The following is a 17327-nucleotide window of genomic DNA, read 5'->3' as shown; positions in this document are numbered from 1 at the left end:
GTGCTGCAAACGTGCAGGCCCAATTGCCTGGTTTTATTTACATTTTGTTTCCTTTTCAAATGTAAATGGACCTGCCGATGCCTGCTAACCAACTCGCCTTTCAGTGAGATAAACATAAACTACCCTGAGATTTGATATAAGGGTGGTATCGAAATGCATTAAATAAATGCATGTTAAAGAAGCAAATGTTAGTCTGCTTTCAGTTCACACATCTGCCATCTTGAACTGGGGCGGATGATGTCATCACAAAATACACTGTTGAGATGCTGCCATGTGGCACCACAACTGTACCAAATTTGGTCCAAATTGGTCCAGGCATTGTGAAGTTGTTAGGGGGACAGACAGACGGACACAGACATGTGCACACAGATGCCAGGTGATCTCTCAAGACTGCTTTCCATAAGGAATGCAGGCTAATATAAATCAGGATATCTGATCCCAGATCTCCAGGATCATGTCTGGTTTGAATTCCAGGTCCCCCTTCTAAATATATATTACTTTCTGGGACCTCCTAAACCAACCTAGGGTGGGGTCTAAATAGCCAAATTGCAAGTGAAAAGGGGAAACAATGTCAGAATTGGAAGGGACCCTGGAGATCTTCTAGTCTTGGAAGGGTGGTATAGAAATCAAATTAATAAATAATAAATAATAGTCTGACCCCCCTGTGCAGTAGGCAGGAATCAAATGCAGCATCCCCGATAGGTGGCCGTCCGGACTCTGAAAACCTCCAGCGAAGGAGAACCCACCACGGCATGAGGCAGACAGTTCCACTGTCAAACAGCTCTTGCAATTGGGAAATCACTCCAGATGTCTAGCCTGAACCTGCTTCCTTGTGATTTCAACTCACTGGTTCCAGTCCTGGCCTCGGGAGCCACAGAAAACATGCCTGCTCCTTCTCCGATATGCCAGCACTTCAGATATTTGAAAAAAATGGTATATAAATATTTGTTGTCTTGTACTGTATTGTAATATGCAAAATTCAACCCTTTTGCTGGCAGAATGTCAGTTTATTAGGGACTCATTAGTAACTCATCAGGATGAAATCCCTGTGTCTATATCCAGAGAGGGTCATCAGGCTCAGTTAGGGCTATGTATGCTAAAAAGGAGGAAATCTGAATTGATGACTTGAACTAATACAGGGGTTCTCAAACCTGGGTCCCCAGGTGGCCTTTGGCCATTACAACTGGCGATGGTGATTGATGGGAGGAGAGCTGGCCTTGAGGCAGCAAGCAGGAATTGTCCCCTTTGCTAAGCAGGGTTTTCCCTGGCTTGCTTTTGAATGGGAGACTACATGTGTGAGCACTGTAGCCCCCTTAAGGAATGGAGTCGCTCTGGGAAGAGCAGAAGGTTCCAAGTTCCCTCCCTGGCAGCATCTCCAAGATCGGGCTGAGAGAGATTCCTGCCTGCAGCCTTGGAGAAGCCGCTGCCAGTATAGGTAGACAATACTAGGTGGGCCAATGGTCTGACTCGGCAGAAGGCAGCTTCCGGTGTAGTTGTAGTCAGTGTTCCCTCTATCAAGGATTCCCAGATCGTATCTCAGCAGGGAGCGCATCCCACAATCTCAGGACAGTGACTGAGAAGGGCCGTCTCTGTGTAGCCACCAAACAAGTTAGTGTCTTGCATAACATCACCTCGTTGCTCCTGGTACAAGGAGGTCAAGAGATCTATGCAGACCACTGAAACTCCACCCCAGACCACTGGAAATCCGGCACAATCCGACACTGTCCACACACATTCACAGCGTTGGACTAGGACTGGGAAGACCCGAGTTCAAGCCCCCATTCAGCCATGAGACTCACTGGGTGACTCTGGGACAGTCATGTATTTCTCAGCCTAGCCTACCTCACAGGGTTGTTGTAAGGGTAAAAATAAGCATGTAAAATGTGCTCCTCAGAGGAAGAGCAGGGTATATATAAATGTAATAGATGATAGCAAACAAATAAACATTGAGGGCTAGAAACGTGGGTTTTTAAAAACAATGAAATTGAGATTTGTTTTTTGGGTAGGCTGAATTATGTGGCCAGTACCAAGACTTGCAGAGTAAAGTTGTGCCGTCGAGCTGGTGCCGACTCCTGGCGCCCACAGAGCCCTGCGGTTGTCTTTGGTAGAATGCAGGAGGGGTTTCCCATTGCCTCCTCCTGCACAGTATGAGATGATGCCTTTCAGCATCTTCCTAAATCACTGCTGCCCGATAGAGGTGTTTCCCATAGTCTGGGAAACATAGCAGCGGGGATTCGAACCGGCAGCCTCTGGCTCCCTAGGCAAGTTACTTCCCCGCTGCGCCATTAGGTGGCCTTCCACTTGTGGGGTTCACCAGTCCTAAAACCAGTGGCCAGCACAAGAGTCCCAGGCTCCTCCCACCTCCCCACTGTTTGTGAGGAAGCTCAGAGGCAGATCTCCCAGAATCCATCCTTCATGGTACCAAGTGTGGGTGCAGAATGAGCACGGACCGGCAGCATCCTCTCCGGAGCAAGAGCACACACATTTTATTGCAGGGAAATAATCAACCCTACAAACAGCGGGCAACAAAAGAGCTCAGGGGGCGAAGTCTAACGAGAGGGTCATTAGAAATGCTCACCACCGGCCAAAGATTATTATTCCTCTTCAGTTGATCATCGACTCTTCTTTCTGCTCTCAAATGAGAGGGCTCTTTTAAGCTGGCACAGGTCGAAGGGGACTCAAGACTTAGTCGAAGGGGACTCAACCACGGCTCTGCCTGTATTTCGCTTTCTTTCCCAAAGCCTCAGCTAACGTGGGAACCATCCAGGGGCAAAGGAGCCCCCCTGAAGGGCACATCTTAAAGATGTGACCCAAACCAGACCAACGGCATGGCACAGTTTCTGCAGGAATCGACTCCCGGGTTTTTGGGATGACTGCCAGGAGTGCAGATGGCCGCTTTCTAGAAATCAACACTGCCCCTCAGTTTCCTTGTTATCATCTGAAGATGCTCTTAATGTCCTGGGGTGCGAAGACAAGGGTGGGGGCAAACTTGCCCCCCACACCCGCGCGCTGTTGCTGAACTACAACTCCCATCACTCCCAGTCAAGAATGATGGGAGTTGTAGTCCAGCAACAGCGGGAGGGCCAAGGTTGCCCGTCCCTGTGCGGAGATGGCTAATTAGCAGCATAAATGAAAATAAATTAATAAAGGAATTAAATAAAGATAGCAGCGGGCAGGCTGTGAAGGGGGCAGGCTGGGTTCGTGGCCCATGGCTACCAGCCAGGAGGAGGCCTCCCGACCCCACTTGAAAGGGAGCCCCCTGCAGCTTTGCCTTTTATCAGTGTAGAGATTAGCTGGCAAGTATTGATAGAGTCTCAGGAGAAATGCTGGTGTGAATGGCCCCCGTGGGGCAGGGTGGGGCAAGGGAGAAAGAGATTCAACCATTTGTCTCCGTTTTCTGAATTGGGTGGGGTGGGGCTTAAAATGAATACATCACATCCAGTGTTTCCTCTAGCAGGGATTCCCAGAGGTTGTTGACTACAACTCCCAGAATCCCCAGCTGCAATGGCTTTTGCTTGGGGATTCTGGGAGATGTAGTCCACAACCTCTGGGAATCCGTCAGAGGGATCACATCATGTTTTATATAGAATCGCTCCCTTCCCAGGGAAGCAACGACCCAACTCTCGGAAGGGAAGCGAAGTCACCAGAGCTAGTTTAAAAGCAGCACAACGCAACAGATCAACTTGTGTTTCTTCAGAAGCAAAAAGGAAATGTAGTGACAACACCCGTTATTCCTAGAGCAGGATCTAACCCAACAGTGCTTCTAACTACATCCCTTTGAACAGAGGAGGGAAAACTTGGCCCTCTGGCTGTTGCTGAACTACAACTCCCACCATCCCCGGCGATTGTGACGAGGGATGATGGGAGTTGTAGTTCAACAACAGCCAGAGGGCCAACTTTGCCCAGCCCTGCCTTAGAAGTTGCTTCTTACCTAAAGGTTTTTCAGGCCTGCAAAGAAGACAAATCAAGTCCTCTGAGTCAGGGAAGTGCTTTTAGTGGCGCATCGGAGGAAACGGCAGCGGAGGCCAAGAGCAGGTGGGAGCGCTGCCATCACAGCGCTGCGCTTCTCCAAGAGCGGAGCAAGGCTGCTGCCTCCCAGAGATCGTCATACTCCAGGTTTGCCAGGAAGCACCGCTTCAGCTTCGTCTCCACCCTGCTTCCGTCTCCCAGCCGGTCCATCAGTAAGGTGACAGCTGATTGGTGAAGCAGCCAGCCAGTCATCGGGTCAGGTCTCCGATTCTTGGGGTCCAGAATATTTTCGCCCCAGAGGCTCAGGTGGAGGATGTTGGCTGCCACTCGGGGCGGGAGTCTCTGAAGGAGGAGAGGGGAGGAAAGGAGAGGAGTTTGGCTAGTGCAAAATGCGGAAGCTAGGATATTAGCTGGAGCTGCCTGCTGGGATCACATCACACCCATTTTGAAAGAGCTGCACTGGCTGCCAGTTTGTTCCCCGGTCCAATTCCAGGTGCTGGTTTTGACCTTTCAAGCCCTTAAGGGTTTGGGCCCGGGATACCTGAAGGACCGCCTGCAACCAAGGGTTACTGCCTGCTCGACGAGGTCATCTGTGGCGGCTCTGCTCCGGATGCTGACAATGAGGAGGAGAGCTGGTTTGGTGGCAGCAAGCATGACTTGTCCCCTTAGCCAAGCAGGGTCCACCCTGGTTGCATTTGAATGGGAGACTAGAAGTGTGAGCACTGCAAGATCTTCCCCTCGGGATGAAGCCGGTCTGGGAAGAGCAGAAGGTTCCCAGTTCCCTCCCTGGCAGCATCTTCAAGATCGGGCTGAGAGAGATGCCTGCCTGCAACCTTGGAGAAGCCGCTGCCAGTCTGTGAAGACAATACTGAGCTAGATAGACCAATGGTCTGACTCAGTATATGGCAGCTTCCTATGTCCCTATGTAATGAGGGAAGCTTGGCTGTTGTGTACGTGGGACAGGGCCCCCAGACTCTGGAATGCTCTCCCAGTGGCTATTCACTCCTCGGTCTCCATCACAGTTTTTAGAAAGCATGTGAAATCATGGCTTTTGACCTGGGCTTTTTAATATGATTATCTCTACTGCTGCTGCTTTGTATTTTGTATGGTTATCTTATGCTTGCATTTTAAATATTTTTAATCAAGCCTATGTTTTTATATTTCAGCTTAATATTTTAATTGTGTACTTTTCATAGTCTCGTTTTAATTGTTGTGTGAACTGCCTTGGAATTGTTTTAATGAAAGGCAGTATATAAATTTAACAATAACATAAAATAAAATTTAAAAAGGGGGAAATTCAGACCTGGCTGAATGGCTTCACTCACCATTGTAGGGGATGGGGACCTTGCTCAGTGCTAGAGCACTTGCTTGAAGGTTCCAGGTTCAATCCCTGGCAGAATCCCCAAGCAGGGCTGGGAGAGACTCCTGCCTCAAACCCAGAGAAGCCACTGCCAGTCAGTGTAGACACTACTGAGCTTGACGGACCAAGGGTCTGACTCAGTATAAGGCAGCCTCCTATGTCCCAGACTCTGTTTGAAAACCTCCATTTCATGAGGCAGAGTGTTCCAATGCCAAGCAGCTCTGACAGTTAGGGCATTCTTCATTCTGGCAGCTAAAGCGGCTTGGGAGTAGAATCTCGTCTGCTGCCCATGGAGCGCCATAAAGGTCGGAGTGCTTTTGCAAGGGCCCCCCTCAATGTTCCCTCTCGCAGGGATTCCCAGAGGTTGTTGACTACAACTCCCAGAATCCTCAACTGCAATGGCTTTTGTTGGGGGATTCTGGGAGTTGTAGTCCACAACCTCTGGGAATCCCTGTGAGAGCAAACACTGAGCCCCAACCCGGCACAGCCATGGCTGAGAAAGGGGGCGGCCCAGATGCACTCACGGACACAAGTTCGCGACTCACCTTCCTGGGATCGCGTCGAAGCAGCCTCGCCACCAGCTCCTTCACTTCGAGGGGCGCCGAGCAGGGAAAGGGCGGCAGATCCTCCTCCCGGTAGCTCCTGCTCTCGAGAGCTGCTGCGCCTTGGCCGTAGAAAGGGTTGCTGGCACCGAAGATCTCATAGGCAAGGGCGCCAACCGCCCAGGTGTCTGCTTGGGTGTAATCGATCACCATCCCTGGGCCAGGGACAGCGGTGGCCACCTGCAGAGGAGGGAGAGGCCAGGGGAAATGGACAAGGAGGACCATACCGCATCTGGATGCTATCCAGGGTCCTTCTGCAGGAGTGCCAGACCGGCCGTCGTGACCTCACAAGCATCCCAGAGAGCAGCTCTCTCGCTTTTGGGTAATGATCAGTAGTGCAGTTTCCGTAAACACGCCCATAATTTTTCCAAGGACATTTTTCTATTCTAGAAAGACATGGGAGGCCGTTCACACGGCTGGGCGGGGTGGTGAGCAGTGTCCCCTCGAACAGGGATTCCCAGATGTTGTGGACTACAACTCCCCAAATCCCCAAGCAAAAGCCATTGTTGTAGTCGACAACCTCTGGGAATCCCTCTTAGAGGGGAATACTGGCAGCAGGATGGGGGAGGCTGGTTAAATTAACCTTCACCCCAGAAGGGTGCTGTTCTGCGGCTGGCTTTTGTCTGGGGATTATGGGAGCTGTAGTCAATATCATATGGGAAACCCTGTGAGAGCGAAAACTGAGCCCCATCCTGGCACAGCCACTGCTGAGAAAGGGGGCGGCCCAGATGCGTTCATGGAAATGCGGCCCAGATGCGCTCACTGCTTCCAGATGATCTATGCTGCATGCCGCAGCGTGGAGCTCCGCAGGCCAGGATGACATGTCCTGGCCACTGGATATCCCACAATGCACTGCGTGACATGTGCGATGCTTTGGAGGATTCCCCAGGAGACAGGCGCACTAGATGCCTGTCTCTGTGTCCGCTGGGCCTAAACATAGCCCCAGCGAACACACAATTCCAGAGTCTTGGCTAAGGGCTCGCTTGAGCCCTTAATCCTGGCTAACAGCCGGGTTTAAAAGCAGGGCTAGGCGGCGTTGCCTCTCCGGGATCAAGCCCGATCCCTGCGGTTTTCACATGCAGCCTAACCCAGGCTGGGTTAGGCTGCGCGTGAGAACAGCCTCCTGGTTTTGTGGCGTGAATTTGTAACATAATGAATTTATTCACTTATTCGGCACATTTCTATACCGCCCCATATACATATCTCTGGATGGTTGACAACCTAAAACACAACGTCAATTAGAACATTAACACAATTAAAACAACTTAAAATATAGATAAAAACTCTAAAACTTAGAACTTTAAAACTATTACATGGCTACAGTACCAGCCAGACTGAACAATCTCAGCACTGACACTCACTTATTTGAAATGACTATCCCAAGAAAGCCTAGACAAATACCTTACTCAGCTGTTTGGGCATACCAAAATGAGTATGTTGAAGTCCATGGTTTCAGTTCTCTCTCTCCTTAAAATGTAAATGTAATGGGCATGCAAAATGTAAAAGGAAGCCTCTGTCATTTCAGTTCCCATATATTAGAATATTTACTATTACTAATTTCCAAGTCAAATTTTGAATTTGTCTGAATATGTAAGATGCATTACGTGCACTTTGTTGAGCTTCCTAATCAAATATTTCATTCAACTAATTTTGATACTTTGGAGATATTTGCATAGCATGCCAAGGTGTACTTTTAAAGGTTTCATTTTACTAACTATTTTTCAAATATGTTAAATAGGATCTTAATTGATTTAGGATGCTGAAACCCACATCACCCAGACACACCCTGAAAGATATGTGGGTCAGAGAGCTCACCGGGTCCCCAAGGATCTGAAGCCCCCATCAGGGGATGGTGGACTGCAGTACAGAAGGAGACCCTGAATTCGATCCAAGGGCCAGTAGCCAAGAGCACCCAAAGGTGCTTTCCATGAGCACCTAAGATCCTTGAGTCTTGTACACTGCCCATGTTTTTCCTTGCCTGAGATGCTAACAGGCCTCTCAAAAGAACACCAACTTTTCCATCAGCCAGACGGTCGCCAAAATCTGGGACCACTGGAAAGGAACAGCAGTTCTAGCCTCCAAGCCAAAACACCAGACCCCAGGACACCAGCTGGTTCTGAACCATGGTCCGCGAGAATTTCCATCTTGAGCTCACTTCTTTCTTTTGCCTTTGTCATTTTAAGAGGAACAGATAAACGGAACCCACTCTGTCTGGAGAAGCCACTGCATGAAGAGGTTATTGTGAAAAGCCCCAGCGAGACCAAGGATTACCTCTGGCGCCATGAGGCAGCTGTTACCGCCACGATCCACGTACCAACTGGTAAAAGGGAGTTTCAACCCAATTTCTGCATCAGCCAAGCAGCAGCCAAAGTCTGTGATCACCAGCCACGGGCACCCAGCTGCAAATGACGGGAAAGGGTCAGAATTCGTTGCCAAGCAGATTATTTATTTATTGACTTACTTACTTACACTTCTATCCCGCTCTTCCTCTGAGGAGCTCAGAGTGGGGTACATGGTTATTTTTATCCTCCTAACAACCCTATGAGGTAGGTTAGGCTGAGAGATACCTGACTGGCCCAGAGTCATCCAGTGAGTTTCATGGTTGAATGGGGATTCGAACTCGGGTCTTCCCGGTCCTAGTCCAACACTCTAACCTCTATGCTATGCTGGGATGGTGGCGGCTATTGTGGCAGGGGGTGATGGGAGTTGTAGTCCAACATAATCTGGGAATCCACGTTTGAGAATCCTTGGCTAAGAGGTGAAAATGGAGCACAAGGCCCTGGGAAGCAGGCCTGCACAAGCCCTGGTGAAATTAAAGGGAGCAACAGAAGGGGCTCAACAGAGCTTGCCCAGCAGACCTTTCCAGAGGATCAGTAATATGACAGCGCTAAAGCAAGACATTTTATAGTACCAACCCCTGGACTACTGCAAAGTGCAGCAACATAAATTTGTTCCGTGTCGTCTGAAGAAGAGTTTGCTTATCCCTACCCAGAATTTAAATATTAAAAAAAATTAAAATATTAATATTTTAAGATTAAAATATTAAAATCTCCTGCCCATCCATTTTTCAGAAGTGGGGCTGTAGCTCAGTGGAAGAGCATCTGCTTGGCATGCAGAAGGCCCCAAGTTCAATCCCTGGCAGCATCTCCAAGAAGGCCTGGGAAAGACGTCTTCCTGAAACCCTGGAGAACCACTGCCTGTCAGTGTAGACAGTACTGAGCTAGATGGGCCAGTGGTCTGACTCAGTAGGCAGCAGTTTCCTAGAGGATAGGGCCAGGACGCCGTGGAAGAGCATCTGCTTTGCATTCAGAAGAGCCAAGGTTCAATCCCTGGCAGCATCTCCAAGTACGGCTGGGAAACACCCCTGCCCGAAACCTTGGAGACGCCCCTGCCAGTCAGTGTGTAGACCAGGAGTATCAGATTGCGGCCCTCCAGATGTCGCTGGCCTACCACCAACACAGGGGCCAGAGATGATGGGAGTTGTAGGCCAACATCTGCAGGAGGGCTGCAGTTTGACAGCCTTGATGTGGACAGTCCTGAGCTAGATGGACTGAACACGCTGCTTGTGGTGTCCCTCTGTTCTCTGGGTGACCCTGAATTCTAGTATGCTGAGAGAGGGAGAAAAGCTCCCACTTTCCCCACACTGAGCGTAATAATGCAAGGGCGGTTTCGCCACAAAGCTGTCCAATATTTCCTTCCCCTGCCCAGCATTCTGCGGCTGTCCAGGATACACCACAGACCGGAATCAAATTCGACCAGGATGTTGTCGGACTTCAGGTCCCTGTGAGCCACGCCGTGCCGGACGAGATGGTCCACCCCTTCCAGTAACTGCAGGAGCATCATGGTGCTCAGGCGGGCGTTGGGTCTCCTCTCGCAGAGATACTGACGCAGAGTGCATGGGTAACTGGATGGAACAAGCAGGGACAAACCAGCAGGCCTTTAGGGAAGGCTGGTTGGATCCAGAATCAGCACCAAGTCTGGCTGAAACAGGATCAGTCTCTAATGTAAACCGCCCTGAGCCACTTTTGCAAGAGATCAAATAAATAAAAAATAAATAAATAAATAATAAAAGTATATTATTTAAGAACATAAGAACAGCCCTCCAGGATCAGGCCCAAGGCCTATCTAATCCAGCATCCTGTTTCCCACAGTGGCCCACCAGATGCCTCTGGGGAGCCCACAGGCAAGAGGGGAGAACAAAAGGGCAATCCCCCCCCTGAAAACCATGAGGGCTAGCAGCTTGATGTGCTTGCAAACACCCCGAAGCCAACCCACCAAGCGTTCCCTCTCCACTCACTTCTTCATCACCAGGAAGAGGGTGCAGCTGTGCCCGATTCCCGAGGGGTTCAGGGTGGCGGGCAGAACATCTGGATAGTCTACCGTGGCTCCGGGGAGCAGCGGGACGCGAGACGTGAATGCGCGGATCACCTGGACGATATTGGGGTGAGGTGTCAGCCGCGTCTTCCCAAAGATGGCTTTCCTGTGCAAGACAAGGGCATTGTCATCATGGCCACTTATCACCGCTAGCACAGCTTTAATCTGCCAAAGTGTTCTTACAGTCTTTATTTAGACAGCAGTTCTGTGAGGCACGGCACTATTTCCCCCTGTTTTAAGAAGAGTAACTGAGGTAGAGTTTCTGGCCAAAGCCAAGAAAGAGCCAGGACCCAGAGCTTCAAAGCTAAGAACAGGAGACCCTCATGATTCACGGGTTCTCCATTCGTGGTGGATTTGAGGATGGGTCATAGGGATCCAGCAGTCTCTTCTGGCCCCTGACAGCTGGAGACACACTGAGTGGGCAGTATTAAAATGTAATGAAAATAAATAATAATAATAAGGAGAAGGAAGAGGAGAAGACCAAAATAATCCCAGTGGTAATTGGCGCCCTAGGTGCAATTCCAAAACACCTTGAAGAGCACTTCAACACCACAGGGGTCACGGAAATCACCATCAGTCAATTACAAAAAGCAACTTTACTGGGAACAGCTTACATTTTGCAACAATATTTATAACAACAACAACAACAACAATATTGACAATAAAATTGAGGCATCCCAGGTCCTTGGGAAGGACTCGATGTCTGGATAAAACAAACCAGCCAATAACACCTGTCTGACTGTGTGAATAAAGAATAATAATAATATTAATGATTTAAATTAGTCTTTTCCTTTGGAGATTTAAATCCACCTACCCTGTTGCAAGGTTAATAACAACAACACTGATAAAAACAGGTTAGGTGAAGCCTGACACAATTATTATATTTACCTGAATCCAAGACACGATTTTTTCCAAGTTCTTAGATGTCAGAAATCGGGAAGTCATCTTAAATTCAGAGTGCTCTTCCTTTTAGGTAAATACAGATATAACCCCTTCTAACTGAGCCAAGAAACACCTTTTAAAGGGGTGATTCTCTTATATTTAGCCGGGGGAGAGCAACTGGCCCTATCCACCCCCAGCACAGCATCCCTCCAGTGGCTGTTACTGGTGTCTCTCTTAGGTTCCCTTTTTAGATTGTGAGCCCTTTGGGGACAGGCAACCATCTTATTTATGGATTTTCCAATGTAAACCACTTTGAGAACTTTGGTAGAAGTGTGGTATATAAATATTTGTAGTCGTAGTATAACCTCTACTTGTTAAGGGCCTCATCTTAAATTCAGAGTCGTCTTGTATTCGGGTAAATACGGCGCACTCTCTTTATTATTTCAATAGCAAATTCATCCTTGTTGTTCATCATCATCAAATGCATCCGTGTGCATGGTGCTTTAGAAAATATCTGAGCACAAATCCTTGCCCTAAGGATCTGTAACCTCAGTCTGGTTATGGCTGAGACGGAATACTGCCTTGTTGGGTGGCATCCCACGTTTTATCCTTCACATTTTAAAAAGATTCAAATGGAGAGCAGACCAAATATTCTAGCAGGAGTCAAGCTGTCAGGAGAGAAATGGCTTCCTCTCCCCCACTGATCAAATGGATTTAGTAGCAAGAGATCCCTAACCGTCCTGAAAAGCCAATGTTTCCAGTCCATCCCTTTTGACGTGTGCAGCTGGCTGTCAGAAGAATCACCAAGGGAGCGATTCAAGAACCACGTTCTACCATCACGGGCATTTTGTGGGATCTCTGCAGCTTCTTGAGGTACAGGCTGCATGCACCATCCTGTGGTTGACCTTACTAGAACCAAATTGACATTTTAGGATGCAAATTTTAAAGGAAAGAAAAGGATCTCCTTGGTCTTTTCTCCCATGCAGAGCATAAACCCTTTTGGACAGATGTGAATGCCCCCATAGCTAATAAATCATACCTGGGAGAAGAGATTGTTCCAAATTCTCCAGGGAAGGCAGAACCACTGGCTGGAACCAGCTCCTGGGACATGGTCCTGAGGATGGCTTCACTGGAAGATCCAGCCTGCAAGAGTCATGACATTTCTACTGAATCATAAGAATGCAGCAGAATAAACACACATTGCAACTAGGAAACAACAACACCCAAATAAAGCCACAGCAGAAGCAGAAAAACACAACACTGGTGTACTGTAAAAAGCAAGACAAAAACAAGCCCCCCACAAAAGATTTAAGCCTGGTTATTCAGAGTGCTGCCATGAGGCTGCTCTGGATTAGGTTTGTGCGAATTGATTCGAATACAAATCAATTTGACTCAAACCTGGGCAAAGAAACACCAAGCTATTCCTTTAAATGGAATCCAATTCAAAGCCGACTGGATTTGAATCTGAATCAAAGCCATGCGTTTCGATTCAGATTCGAATCAAATCTTGATTTTCGATTCGTACACATCCCTACTCTGCATGTCAGCCAATGAAATTAACTTTAAAAACAATTGTGATGAATTATTGACTCATAGATGGTTTTAATGCAGCAGTATTGGTCACTAATGATCGCCTGCATCTCTGTTTGGGGATAGGTCCAAGTTTTTAGGAACATAATCCAATTTCTTTCAATACCCTAATCCTAAAAAAAAATCCCCCAGGTTTCCTGAGGAGCAAACCAAGGACCAGATCCTCACCGAAATGTTCCACATCATCTTGATAGCCAAGGGGAAGCTGGCTCTCCAAGAAGCTGTATGGCAAAGGCCTTCCTCTGCAGCCTGGCCATCCAAGCCCCCATCACGGCTGCAGCCTCCAGCTCTCGGCTCTGTGCCTGTTTCGTAACCGGCAGCAAAAGGAGTGGATGCTTCGTACACAGCAGCGCTACAGCCCTTGCCAATGGATTGGCCGATGGAGTACTCTTCCAAATTGAAGCCCCGCTGGCGGAATAAACCGAGGGGGTTTTTCTGGGGCTTATTCCTCGGGATAAATATTGTCTGAAAGAAGAAAGATAATAGAGTCAGAAGGGACCCTGGAGGTCTTCTAGTTCAACCCCCTGCAGAATGCAAGAATCTGACCGGCAGCCCTCCAACCTCTGTTTGATAACCTTCAGCAAAGGAGAGCCCACCACTGTCTGAGGCAGACTTTTCCGCTGCCAAACAGTGCCTACAATGAGGGAAATCCTCAGAATGCCTAGCCTGGAACTGCCTTATACTGAGTCAGACCATTGGTCCATCTAGCTCAGGATTGTCTGCTCTGACTGGCAGCTGCTCTCCAAGGCAGGAGTGTCTCCCAGCCCTACCTGGAGATGCCGCCAGGGACTGAACGGAGGACCGTCTGCATACAAGCAGATGCTCTGCCACTGAGCTACAGCCTCATCCCCCAAGGGGAATATCTTACAGCAGACCAGACTCACATGTAGCTACCCATCCAAATGCAAACCAGGGGAGACCATGCTTAGCCAAAGCGACAACTCACACTCACTGCCACACACCCAGTTCTCCTCCCTAATCTGCTCTCTTGATTCTGCTTCCATCAAATGACACTCCATCAGTTTTAGTCCTGGCCTGGGGAGCAACAGAGAAGTGTCCTTCTATGACACAATTATCTTCAGATATTTGAAGATATTCTTTTTTTCCAGGCTAAACATACCCAGCTCCTTGAACCTCACAGGACTTGGGTTTCCAGACCCCTCAACTCCTTGACTGCCCTCCTCTGAACCCATTCCAGTTTTATCAACATCCTGAAATGCAGCCCCCAGAACTGGACACAGTGGCCACATGTTACACAGCCTACGGGCAGTTCTGAGCTCCTAAGGAACTGCCAATGTGCAGGTGTCCAAATGCTTACAATAGCACACCTGCATTTTGTGGCGGGGGGGGGGGGGTAGGAGAGCTGGTCTTGTGATAGCAAGCATGAATTGTCCCCTTTGCTAAGCAGGGTCTGCCCTGGTTTGCATTTGAATGGGAGGCTACATGTGTGAGCACTGTCAGATATTTCCCTTCAAGGATGGAGCCACAGCCCAGGGGAAGACCAACTGCTTGGCATGCAGAAGGCCCCAGGTTCACTCCCTGGCAGCATCTTCAAGATAGGGCTGGGAGAGATTCCTGCTTGTTACCTTGGAGAAGCCGCTGCCAGTCTGTGTAGACAATACTGAGCTAGATAGTCCAATGGTCTGACTCAGTATATGGCAGCTGCCTATGTTCCTATGAACTTCCATTGCTTCCAATCGGAAGTGATCCTGAAGTGCGGACACATGACGTTACATATTCGCACTTGTGCACAGAAGTGCAGGTCTGCCGACAATTCCTTCAGGGAATGGTTTCCAACCAGGATTCCTCCAGATGTTGCTGAATGACAACTCCCAGCATCCCCAGCTTTAATTTATTGTGGCTGGGGATGATGGGAGTTGTAGTCCAGCAGCTCAGAAACACCCTTGCTACATTGCATAATATGTGGGCCAGTATTCCAAGTGAGGCCTGACCAGCACAGAACAGCGTGGAACAATTATTTCATGTGATCTGGACACTATGTTAATGAGGCTTAAGATTGCATTCGCTTTCTTAGCAGCTGCATCACCCAGCTGGCTCGTATTCAATTCACAGAATTGTATCCTATTCACAGAATTGTATCGTATTGCTCGTATTCAAGTCCACAGAAGCCTGATTCAGACATTATGCTATACGAGTATACCAATGTCTGTACACTCATACATGTTTGTGTGAATGACTGTAAAATGAGGTTCACTCATTTTAAGAGTGAACCTAGATACAGGCGTTACAGATGGCCTCCAATAGTGGTCGGCCACAAGAAGGGCACGAAAGCAAAGCTCTCCCTTCTTGCTAGTTTCTTGACAACTTGGATTTATTTATTTATTTATTTATTAGAAACATTTAATAGACTTCCCACTCCGAAGACTCCAGGCGGTGCACAAAAACATGCAAACAGGGCAACATTAAAAATTACATTCTAAATTTATAAGTATACTGCTGTTGTATATGGAGGTTCCATCTAGCTAACAACTGGAGAAGCGTGGTATAGTGATTAGAGTGTTCGAGGAGGACTGGGGAGACCTTCTGCTACACCACTCTCTGCTCAGTGCAGGGATCCATCGCTGGGGGATGATGGGAGTTCTAGCCAACAGCGTCGGGGGATACCTGTGCTAGGCAGTGCTTCCTGTAACAGCGCTACCCAGATGTTGATTACAACTCCCATCACCCACTGATGCAGTCGCTGGGGGATGATGGGAGTTGTAGTCAACAGCATGGGGGGGCTGTGCTGGGTAGTGCTTCCTGTAACAGGGCTACCCAGATGTAGACTACAACTCCCATCATCCACATATGCAGTCACTGGGGGATGATGAGAGTTGTAGTCGACAGCATCGGGTGGGGGGGGATCCCTGTGATGGGGGACCCTGGTCCCAGGAAGAGGATCATCTGCCCAACCACACACACACACACACACACACACAGGGCTGTCCTGCCAGGCCTCCTCCGCCCCCTCCCCGCCCCCCGTTGCCAAGGCAACACGGCCTACTCCTCCGCCCGCCGCACCTGGATGTCCTGGCAGGCCTCGGCCACCTGCCTCCTCTCGGCCAGCGCGGGCTCCAGCAGGGCCAGCCCGAGGCTCAAGGCCACGCCGAGGCGGCGGGGGCCGCCCCAGTGCCGGCGAGAGCGCAGCAGCAGCCCCGGAGCCCGCAGGCCTAGCCGGGCCGCGGCCTCGCGTAGAAAGAAGCCCGAGCGGGGCTGCAGTGGCGGCGGCGCAGGGCGAAGGGCAGCGGCCAAGGCCGGCCGGGGCGCGGCGGCCGCCGGAGGCCCTCCTCCCAGCCAGCGCCACAGCAGCCCCCGGCCCAGCTGCAGCCCCCGGCCCAGCGCTTGCCGCAGCGCCATCGCCCAGCAGCCGCGAAGGAAGCGGCCTCCTCCTCAATCGGAAGGCGACGGCCCGCCCGACGTCCTCCTCGCTCTGCCTCCCGGAGCCTGTTGTCCCGACTATGTGGTGGCCTACAATTCCCAGCATCCCCGGCTCTGGGCTGCTATGGCTGGGGATTCTGGGAGTGGTCGTCCAGAAGCCGCTGGAGGGCTGAGCGGAGCAGATGGGTTTGCAGCTGTTTGCATGTCGCAGCAGCAAATCTTTATACACCGCTTTTTAACAGAAGTGTCCAAAGCGGTTTACATAGAGAATTAAATTAAATTAAATTAAATATTAAATTAAATTATTAAATTAAATATTCAATAAAATAAAATAATTAAATATTCAATAAAATAAAATTATTAAATTAAATATAAAGTTAAGTTAAATTAAATTAGATGGCTCGCTGTCCCAAAAGGGCTCACAATCTAAAAAAGAAACCATTAGACAGACACCAGCAACAGCCACAGGAGGATGCTGTGCTGGGGATGGATAGGGCCAGTTGCTCTCTCCCTGCTAAACACAGGAGAATCTTTAAAAAACAAACAAACAAAAAACATAAGGCCCCAGCAACAGCCACTGGAGGGATGCTGTGCTGGAGCAGGATAGGGTCAGCTGGTCTCCCCCTGCTCAAGGAAGAGAATCACCACTTTAAAAAGGCACCTCTTTGCCTAGTTAGCAGTGGGGCAACCCTGGAGGTGCTTTCTTTTTTAAATTTTATTTTATGTATTTAACATATTTTCATACCACCCAAAACGTATGCCTTTGGGCGGTTTATCACAAAGCGAAATAAATGGCAACAGAAAAAGGTTGAAACATGAGTTAAAACCAAATAAATGATAACAGAAAAAGTCAAAAATTTACTACAATTTAAAATTTTAAAACAATATTTTTAAACACTGTTCAAACTATTAAAACTCAGTCAGGAGGACAGCACAGCAAAAGCCATTTGGCACCAGCAAGCCCTTAAAAAGCAAACAACGGAGATTTATATATTACTTTTTGACAAAAGTTCCCAAAGTGTTTACACAGAGAAAACAATAACAAAGTAATAAGATAAGGACTCATAGTCTTAAAACAACAACAAAAAACATAAGATGGATGCCAGCAGCAGCCACTGAAGGGATGCTTTGCTGGGGATGGATAGGGCCAGTTGCTCTCCCCGTGCTAAATA

The 17327-nt window shown here is 48.8% G+C and overlaps 1 protein-coding gene and 1 non-coding gene across 2 annotated transcripts; one reads left to right on the top strand and one right to left on the bottom strand.

The window, feature by feature from the left end:
- Window positions 1-2463: 2463 nt before the first annotated feature.
- PINK1 (PTEN induced kinase 1) lies at window positions 2464-16259 on the bottom strand. The gene is made up of 8 exons (XM_053281258.1): window positions 15799-16259; window positions 12946-13242; window positions 12227-12330; window positions 10229-10411; window positions 9672-9835; window positions 8203-8330; window positions 5875-6111; window positions 2464-4311 (listed from the first exon to the last, which is right to left on the bottom strand). Exons 1-8 carry the CDS (start codon window positions 16132-16134, stop codon window positions 4051-4053), a joined length of 1710 nt encoding a protein of 569 aa, XP_053137233.1. The 5' UTR covers window positions 16135-16259; the 3' UTR covers window positions 2464-4050.
- Window positions 9007-9078, top strand: TRNAA-GGC (transfer RNA alanine (anticodon GGC)). The gene has a single exon. It is a non-coding gene; the product is annotated as a tRNA-Ala (tRNA).
- Window positions 16260-17327: the final 1068 nt, after the last annotated feature.

The sequence above is a fragment of the Hemicordylus capensis genome, chromosome 16 (genome assembly GCF_027244095.1).
Source record: "Hemicordylus capensis ecotype Gifberg chromosome 16, rHemCap1.1.pri, whole genome shotgun sequence".
NCBI classification, from domain to species: domain Eukaryota; kingdom Metazoa; phylum Chordata; class Lepidosauria; order Squamata; family Cordylidae; genus Hemicordylus; species Hemicordylus capensis.
The sequence above is the reverse complement of the archived record's forward strand: the minus strand, read 5'-3'. Positions and strand labels throughout refer to the sequence as shown.

What these genes read in the sequence shown, in the direction of transcription:
- PINK1 (XM_053281258.1), bottom strand. Translation starts at nt 16,134, where the DNA reads ATGGCGCTGCGGCAAGCGCTGGGCCGGGGGCTGCAGCTGGGCCGGGGG. An exon ending in CTCTTCCTGGTGATGAAGAA is followed by an intron (nt 9,836 to 10,228) that starts GTGAGTGGAGAG and finishes TGTTCCATCCAG; the next exon opens with TTACCCATGCACTCTGCGTC. An exon ending in TTCGACGCGATCCCAGGAAG is followed by an intron (nt 4,312 to 5,874) that starts GTGAGTCGCGAA and finishes CTCCTCCTTCAG; the next exon opens with AGACTCCCGCCCCGAGTGGC.